The following is a 9,592-nucleotide window of genomic DNA, read 5'->3' on the forward strand; positions in this document are numbered from 1 at the left end:
TCTGTTCCATAATATCCATCTCAATCGCAATCATTGTATATTCCTCTCACTTCCTCTTTAAGGTCCAGTTTCACCAAATGCTATAATCTTGACTTGGCTCTTAAGTGAGGCCTTAGATCACGATTAATGTAATGTAGCGTTTCACCACACTCCAAAGCGCCATTTAATCGACCAATCGCGATTTAGCACTAATTGGCCATTTTTGGAGGATTATAACCTTTCAAGTTGAGATTAATAAATTATTTATCAGTATGGAACTCTTGTCTATGTAATTATTTTTTTCGGCAACCGTCCGGGAAGTGCTCACTTCCCGGACGCTTTTTCTCTGAGAAAGTAGCATTTCCCGGCCTAGTCCGGAAAGTACGTACTTCCCGGACTAGGCCGGAAAAGAATCATAGAATCCATAGCAACCGAGATAACGGCTGACAGTTCATATGAAATTAGTTGTCAAAATTTTGCATGTTTTTTGATCGCAATCGCAATAAAATATGGAAAGCAGCAGCGATAGTGTTATTTTGCATGGTTGCCGAAAAAATATTGTACGCAACACGCCCGAAAATGGTTTTTCCGGACTTGTTACGTAAATTACTATTCCGGAAATTTCTAATTTTTGGGTCAATTTTATCAAAATATGACTATATGTATAGGCTCAATATTTCCCATTTAAAATACACGTAAACTTTGTTTTTGTGTTTTATGAAATTTATTGCAAAGAATAATTTATTGATATGTTTGATTGAAATATTATTTAAGAAGCAGTTAAACTTGTTAATAAAAATAAATAAGTTGATAAAATTACTTATATAGTTTTTTTTCCAGAATATGTGGTTTTGTGAAATGGGATAATTTCTTTTTAACTTTAAGTTTCCGACATTTCGAAGCACTCTACCTCTAAAACCATATAAAATGAATTAATATATTCTGTTGCTTTTGTTGTGAATAAAAAAAAATTAAAAATCTCGATTTGTTTTCCTTAAAATTTGATGAAACAACTGACTTGTTGAGAGGTTCAAGTAATTTTATGATGTAAGTTCTGGGCGTGCTGCTGAAGATTTATTTGTATTTTTATCCGCCAAATTCGGAAAATTTGACTTGCATTCAAAATTAGTTGCTCAAACATATAATGGGGCTAGTGTAATGTAGAGAGAAGTAAAGTAGACAAAAATTAAATCTATAGCACCACAAAGCGATGTACCTATACTCATTGCTATATACACGTATTCAATTTGCTTCTTAGTAGGAAATGCGTGCAGTTCAACTCGACAAGTTATAGTTTTTTTCTCAACACCTTCATTATTTTCGTCATATCAACATCTATAATTTGTTTCCTTGGGGTGATATTGATTTGGAATAATATAAAAAATGAATAAAATAACACATGAAAATTTATTATTAAGATGATCAGTTTTTATATGAACTATTGTCTTTTACAACAACTCGTCTATCTCATCCATGAACTTGATAACAATAGATTTCAAATTGAAAATTTTATTCCAAACTTCCCATAACAACAATAGGTAATAATGATAGTAATTTCAATTTGATCCCAGGGTCATCAAACAAGATCAGTCAGTATTATAATAAAATCTTCAAACGTTCCGTTATTTCCATTTCAAATTATATACAGTCGTGCAAGCCAAAAGTCACCACTAAGATGTCTTGAAATACTGTCTTGTCTACTAACTGATTAGATAATTCTGACGTCTCATCGCATCAAACTCTAAACTTGGGATGGCCGGAACTTCCCTTTTCTACCCCGTAGGTGTCACTATTTAATTTAATAAATTTGTCGTTATTTCATTAAAACAACGGCGAATAACTTCTCTTTGTTTTCTTAGGAGGGGCTATACCTGTATGTTGTATTATATGTGGTCCAGATTTGGGTTCAATAACTTTGGCGTCGAATAGAACAACTTTTTCGTGAAAAAGATTCCATATAAACAGATATTCTAACAAGACTCGTTGTCGAGATAATAAAGGGTGTTGAATTTTGGAAAAAAAAATCAGTTTTTTAATCTAGTATTATTACACTCATTGATTTAATTTTTAGTTATTGAAGTCTAGATAATGTAATGTTTTGAATTAGGTAAGTGCCAGAATTATTCAGTGGCATAGATATAGGGGTGCGATGATCCTTTTCCTATTGAAAATCTACAACACTCTTTTTTTCGAAAAAAATATTTCATTTGTGAAATCGTGAACAGAGTTTCACTAAAAAAAAGGTCTCTTGAATTTTTTTCATAGAATGTACCGTTTTCTAAACCAAATTGGATTTATGTGTTTAGCAATGAGTAAACATCGATTTTGGTGCTATAGAATACTTTGAAACAGTTAGGTAAGCAATACAAGGTGGAATGAAGTTGCTCTTTTTCCATTAATAATCGTTATTTTTTCTTTTTCTTCTTATTTTTGGCTCTTCTCTCTGTTTCTTCACGAGATTTTCTGAATAATTTATATTTGTACAAAAATATTGGTTGTCCAAACCTTGATTATTTCTTTCTAATGATCAGTCTGCTTATTTTCAAATGTGTATATGTCATCTCGTCACCGCTATCGAACATAATATTGTATGTGGTCTATCAGATGCCAATATTATTAATAATTTTCAAGCTCCCGAAGAACTAATTCAATTCTATCCTCAAGTTCTTTGACGTTTTTTCATGTTCTTGAATACAAAAAAGGGTCCACGAAGCTGATGGTAACATTTGTGAACATGTTAAAATCAAAGACCTGATAGTCACATTTATGTACATGATAAACAAACTCATACTTAGAGGAAACTAAATATGGCATGAGACTATCGATTACAAAAACAGAACAATTAACTCTTCTCATCATTCATTAAATAAAATGAATTAAGAAAACGGATCACTTCTGGAAGAATATTGTGTCAAACTAAACCACTGTAATTTTGTATTTGCAACTTATGTCGATAAATTAAGCATATTGTTTTATTTAGAAAACTTATGACAACAACAAGTCTCAAAGTAAAAACAGTTTGAATTTCGCAAATTGTGGCATATCAAACTTGGCGTACACATATGTAAAAGCCAGAGATCGAAAGGTTTTAAATTATTGAAATCAGACATGTTGCCATAATGTGTGAACTAATTAATCACCTTGAATAAAATATGAATTGCAAGCTTCATGCAGATATTTGCAATTTTTTTTTATTTGAACATATAATTTTCAAACATTAATATATATTCTAACATCAGATTCTTTTATTGTGAAGATTGAAGCCTGATAATGCAAATAGATTTTGTGGCAAATTTTATAGAATGAACTCCACCTCTGATATTTTCCAAAAAAAACTTATGGGTTACAAAAAATAAAGAAAAAGAATTGATGAGTTTTTTATTTCAATAACTATATGCAATATTTACAGATATGATGAAATGGAATAAAAATTGTTTCCTTTGATATTTTAAGATTTGCTAGGTTGTGTCTCAAACACTAATAACTGTCGATTTGAGCTGCTTCTCCTCAGTTAAGTTTTCCACACTGGTTTCCTCAGATTCTGTCTGAATCTCAACAGCATCATCTTTTACAGCGACTACAACCTCTTTTTCACTCTTCTCAGAATCACTATCTTCATCTGATGATGTTAAACCCTCGAGGTCGGCATCCAACCTAAAAATATAACATTTCAAAATCATATACTACTACACATCATTAAATTCCAAATATCGCTAGTATGTATACATTGAAGTGGACAATCTTTCAGAAATTTCGAAGAATGAATTTGAATAATCATTTAGATAGAAATGAGATTAATTGGCCCATTCAACAAGAAAGGACAAAGAACATAATATTGTGGCTCCTGATTCAATTTCAGTATCTTGAATTAATCAAACAACTGAAAATCATAAGCAATACAACTAACCAAAATGTAATGAACTTTCAAATGATGAGAATGGTACTTGGAAATAACATGGAATAACAAATAAAATGCCTGAAATTCTATTGGCCTCAAACAAGAATATTATAGAGCCTGTGCTTACATAAACCAAAAGAAAGGGTAAAGGCTATGTTGACCTAGACAACTACATATAGAACTATGGTCAGGCTTGAATCCCGAAGGGCAGCGTCTGGAGTCTCTATACTCCTCAAAAAATGTTACAGGAAATATATTAAGACATGAATACAATTCAGAAAGGATCATGGCCTCGATACTACAATAATACTACAATACATGTCAACCCAAATGATTTTTCATATCGTCAATTAATTATTTCTTACCATAATTTCCTCTTCTTTGTCTTTTTTGTTGTATCATTTTCAGACGGACGTTTCATGCTACTAGATGCTTCAAGACCTTGAAGAACTGCATCTTCTACCCGTTTGGGTAATTCAGAAATTTCCTTAAAATAAGCATCATCCTTGAATTCATGTTTAGGTTCTTCGCACATTCTCTCAAGTTTTTTTCTTTTTCTGTCAGCTGTTTCTTTTTCTCTGTCAGCTTGAGTAGCAAGCCAATTTTTCAATCTGAAATAATTCAATTGTGGTTTTGGAAAAATCAAACTTGTAATTTTGTATTGAATATTATGAACATTTATCAAATGAAGTATATTCATGAACTAATCATCTTACCTTTGTTCTTCATTGATATCTCGCAATCTTCTGCCACTTAAATCTCTACAAGCCTCCCGATTTGTTGTTTTTTCAATCTGAGCACCAATAGCTCTGAGCATAGAACCAAAACCTCCTTTGCCACCATTCAAACGCAATATAACTTTGACATTCTTGTTATTATCAATGGTTCCATTAATGTCCAACTTTTTACCGTTTTGTTCCAAGTACAGATCATTTTTTGATATTTTCTGAAATAGAGCAAATTATATTAATAAATACATAAAAAAACTTATACTTCAATAAGATATGATATCAGTTTAATGAATGACCTATATGAAAACTTACCAAACTTTGGATTACTCTCTCGTAAATATGGGTAACAGTTGAGCATTCTCCTAAGTGAAAGAGTACATCATTGTTGTAAACAACATCCATTGTGCAAAGAGTTGAAGTCAATTTCTAGCAATAATACAATTTTATTGGATTCCTACAAACACCAAAATAAAAATATTTTCATAGTTATTACACCAAAACTTGAATGACAACTATTATGACAATGACATAGAACAAGTATGTATAGAATGGAAACTCTCATGATAAAATTAACACTGCTTTCAGCGACCTCTTGCGGTTGTTTGTGAAATTATAAAATGAGCGCGCGAAAATTTGAAATGCTTTGTATTGAAAATATTTCAATTCAATTCAAGATTTTGAATGTGAAAATAAACAACGTACGAAAATAAGGTAATAAGCATTTCTTTTTGAATGAGCTATGTTACCATTATATTCCTGTACGAGTTCTTTCACATCCAATATATTTGACAAGAATAGAGGCTTAAGTTCAGAGAAAACACAAATTCATATAAAAAAATCATCTATTTAAAATTTTACATTTTTTTAAATATTTCTAGTATGCCAAATTTTTAATGTGTCCTTCACAATTGCATATTCAGGCTATCAAACAGCTTATCCATAAAAATGATCAGCTCTGCAGTGCCCACAGCCTCTAGTGTCAATTAATTGTTGTCCTCGATATCTGTAGGAAGCAAAACATTCATAAGTACTTATATTTTCATCAAATTTATTGCAATAAATAGTTCTTAATTGACTCAATCAGAATTGAAAACTTTAATATACCATTTGTTTAAAATGTTGGAACTCACAACTACTTCCAAAAGTGTGCCCGATTAAAAGCTGTTGGAGAAACATAATTCATCAGTCTACTGAAATTTGCTAATGAATTAAGTTTCTCTACATTTTTTAGCCGCTCTTTGTATGATGAAACTTTTTTTGGATAATTCTCAGTTTTCTACTCTGATCAATCAGACATTTTGATAGATAACGTTCATTTTCAGTTAACCTTTTTCTATATATTATTGAAGTTTTCTGAGGGTGCTTAAAATTCTTCAAAGTCTCTGTTGATACTTCCCTCTCAACATCACTTTGGAGATGTTTTCCTTCAGTGTCATGAACTTCTCCATCTTCCCCTTGATTTGAAGATCCTGTGAAATATAAATAGAAAAGTAAATAATAATTTTCTTGCCAATCATATATATTTATATATACATATGCAAAACTACTATTGAGGGTAAGTTTTTAAACAAAGATAATATTTATGGACAGCCGAAACATTCGTCTACGGTTAGCACTTCTCCTTGAGGACTATACTTAATCGCTTATCGTTTAACTTTTACACAGAAGAAAATATAACAAAATTTAACTCACCAGGAAGAAATAATTCAGGGATAGCAGTTGCCAAATTCCTTTAAGGCTATCTAATTTCACTTCTTACAAATTTGTTGAGGAGTTTTAGAGTTGAGCAATTGATAACTAACTTTTTCGAGCCAAAGTTTGAAAATTGTTGGCTGCTTCTCTTCATTCGAAAACGATGACGTTTACTATACATATCTCCACAGTTAGGAACACAATATTTGTTGGATTTCAAAGTTGACTGCGACATAATAAATCTCTTACCAAAAATAAGGTTCGACGGATCAACTGAAAATTTTTGAGGTTAAGTAAATAATTCTCGAGGTAAACAGAAAATCAGCGATGCGAGCGGTCTCTGGAAGGTGTTGGTGGAACTAAATTACTGTTTCAGAGTTTAGTACCTCAGTTTCTCCTCTATATATACTTACTCTATGGACAATGACAGTAATTTATAGGTTATTATCACAGATTACTACAGATTAGTCTGTGTTATTATTGTTCATCTTCTTCTTCTCCTTTCAGGCCCCCAATATGGGGATATGGCTATTGTTCATAAATCATAATATAACACAGAAAAGCATACACGCTCGATATCACAGAACATTGATATATAGCTCGATAGTTTTTCTTTTTCAATAATGCTTCGATAACTTATTATTCGAAGATAATATTGAGATAATAATTATGGAAAACCTGATATCTTTTCTTTTCAGTATAAAATTAAAATTGATTTTCTTGTTTCATGAACACCATATAGGACCAAAGGAATCCTTACATGCAATATTTTATAAACGCATACTTAGAATTAATTCCAAATCTATTTCAAAACTAAATTAAAAAGACCTATTTATAAAGTTGATTCATTTGAAATTAACTTATTGGCCTAAAAATGATCATTTTGAAAAGTTAGATGAAATAGGTAAATGCTCACAAATATGAAACAGGTATTCTACCGCAGGAACTAAGTAGTGTCAGAAAGTTTCCTTATAAACAGAAGACTCATAATGTATTCCAATATTATAAAAAAAAATGGTAGTTACACTAGGCTTACCTTTTTTCCTTTTTGACATCACCATTTTGTTAATACATTATTGAACTGTTCCTGCCAGAAGGTAGACGTTATTGTAGGAATTCACGAAGCAGTGGAAGACATAAATGATGCTTTTTTCGATTATGCTGTTAGAATATATTGTGATAAGTTGCAAAACTTTATAATAACGAAAAATATGAAGTTTTTGAAGGTTAACATGATACCATAACACGACCTCGTTTCTTTTCAATACACTTCGAAAACGACCTTGTTCTCGAGATTTTGCTATTGGTAATTTTTGTCTTATTTGTCACAAATAAAATAATATAAATATAAATAAAAATTTTTATTTATATTTATATTATTTTATTTGTGAAGTACACATTCGAGCACTGGGGAATGAATTTTGGAACATCTTGTGTAATAGACATATTAATACTCTACGACAGATTGAGCTAACACCGAAACCTCTTAAATTATAAAATATAAATTATTCATTAGAAATGAACATACCCATAAAGATTCAAAATGAGAACCAATTTTTAGCTTTATTGGTCTGATGATAACTCTGGGTTGGAAACTCTGGTCTTGTATACAATTAACAATGTTGTGTTGGAAGAAGCGACGAGATCAGTATTTGAGCCTACACAGAATACAACTGAATTTCCTAATTCGCTTAAGCTTTAAAGCTCCTGAGAGGTCTAAGTCGTCTAAGAGAGTCAAGATAAAACATCATAAATGGTTTTCCATTAGAGATTTCATTTTGAATAGCTCGTTATCTCGCCAACTGTCAGTTTTGAAGCTGTCATCTTTTGATAAACTACGCAATTACTAAAAATTCAATAATACACGATTCAACTAGTGTTTAATTAAAAAATATTCCATAAAATACCCAGAAATCATCGGCCAAAAATCGAAATCAGATAAGTAAAATACCCATTGTTGTTGGGAAATGTAGGAAAGAAATATCTGAAAATATACGTGAAAATAGTGACTTTGGAATAATCTCGATATCATTCTATTTTCAGATAATACAACTACCGAAACGGTCTACATCGAACATAGCTTACCACTTAACATGTAGCACTATTGTTTATCATGTATACAATGGTAGTATTTTACTCCACCTGGTATGCATGGTATGGTATGAGTCCTTACATTAAGTAATTAATATATACTCAATAATTCATCGAATAGTCAACACGAATGGACACCATACGTTGCGAACATGGGATTACAAACTTTCCAATACAAAAAAATCAAAAGACGGAATACGTCCCAATTTTTATTTGAAAGCGAACCATATCGCTCATTTAAAACTACAACGTGGCACAACGAAAAACTGGAATTTTGAGAAAATGACTTTGAAACTTTTATATTCTTATAACTTTTAAAGTAAGATAGCAACAAAAAAGATTTTTATTCCCATTTCAAATTTCACTAATGAACTATCAATGTCAGCGAAAATTTCATTGATTTATGCATATATTTTTTATGAAACTATAGTTTAAACAAAAAAGTCCCTTCATGTCACGTTCTTCCTATGAAAATAATGAACATACTGACTGACATAGGGGTATATCACGTTGTAGGTAATAAAATAAAGATATTTCAGAATGTGGTACAGAATAATAACACTGTGTTGAAATTATAATAAGAGTATTTATTGAAAAAAAAAACATTATTTTTGAAGTGGAACTTACAAGTTTTATAATCAGTCTTAAGCAAACAGATATAACAAAAATAAGTAAATAGCGTTTTTTGTACCTGAATTGAAACCTTAATTATCAGTCTAGACAATCTTACTTCTAATAATTATAATTTGAACTGGTATTATGAATTAAAGAAATATAGATAATATCGTATACAACAAAATTTGTAACAAAACAAAGGTTTCAATCGAAATGTACTGCTAAAGTATCACAAGTTGCTTGACTTAGGGTAACGTTAACTATTTTTATAACACTTACTTAATTATAAAACATGTTTATAAAGGCAGCTTCGGTACATAGTTTATACTTATAATTAGGTAGGTACTTCTTTTACAACAACCATAATAACTTAGGTATATTTACTATTTAAGAATTTATAACAGATCTAGGAAAAAGAAATATCACAATCAACCTTTTTTGAGGAACAGAACTAGGCACTAATATTAATCTCACTTCTCTTTATCACAGTATCAGTGTCAAAATTAACTTTAGAAGTAGGTAGGTAATCTTATTTTGAAAATATGCATGATGTTGTCTTGCATCAATTCCTATTTTATTAAGTACT

The 9,592-nt window shown here is 30.6% G+C and overlaps 1 protein-coding gene and 1 long non-coding RNA gene across 2 annotated transcripts; both read right to left on the reverse strand.

The window, feature by feature from the left end:
- Window positions 1-3,343: 3,343 nt before the first annotated feature.
- On the reverse strand, window positions 3,344-5,140 carry LOC123671494 (replication stress response regulator SDE2). The gene is made up of 4 exons (XM_045605368.1): window positions 4,921-5,140; window positions 4,594-4,823; window positions 4,243-4,488; window positions 3,344-3,633 (listed from the first exon to the last, which is right to left on the reverse strand). The coding sequence occupies exons 1-4, from the start codon at window positions 5,008-5,010 to the stop codon at window positions 3,450-3,452; spliced, it is 750 nt and encodes a 249-aa protein (XP_045461324.1). The 5' UTR covers window positions 5,011-5,140; the 3' UTR covers window positions 3,344-3,449.
- A 292-nt stretch (window positions 5,141-5,432) lies between these two features.
- On the reverse strand, window positions 5,433-6,732 carry LOC123671495. The gene is made up of 3 exons (XR_006746119.1): window positions 6,301-6,732; window positions 5,936-6,077; window positions 5,433-5,611 (listed from the first exon to the last, which is right to left on the reverse strand). It is a non-coding gene; the product is annotated as an uncharacterized LOC123671495 (long non-coding RNA).
- Between the last annotated feature and the right edge of the window lie 2,860 nt (window positions 6,733-9,592).

Source organism: Harmonia axyridis, chromosome 1 (genome assembly GCF_914767665.1).
Source record: "Harmonia axyridis chromosome 1, icHarAxyr1.1, whole genome shotgun sequence".
Taxonomy (NCBI): domain Eukaryota; kingdom Metazoa; phylum Arthropoda; class Insecta; order Coleoptera; family Coccinellidae; genus Harmonia; species Harmonia axyridis.

Coding starts and splice junctions, on each gene's coding strand:
- LOC123671494 (XM_045605368.1), bottom strand. CDS start 5,010: ATGGATGTTGTTTACAACAATGATGTACTCTTTCACTTAGGAGAATGC. Junction 4,824..4,920: donor AGAGAGTAATCCAAAGTTTG/GTAAGTTTTCAT, acceptor GCTCTATTTCAG/AAAATATCAAAAAATGATCT. Junction 3,634..4,242: donor ACAAAGAAGAGGAAATTATG/GTAAGAAATAAT, acceptor TTATATTTTTAG/GTTGGATGCCGACCTCGAGG.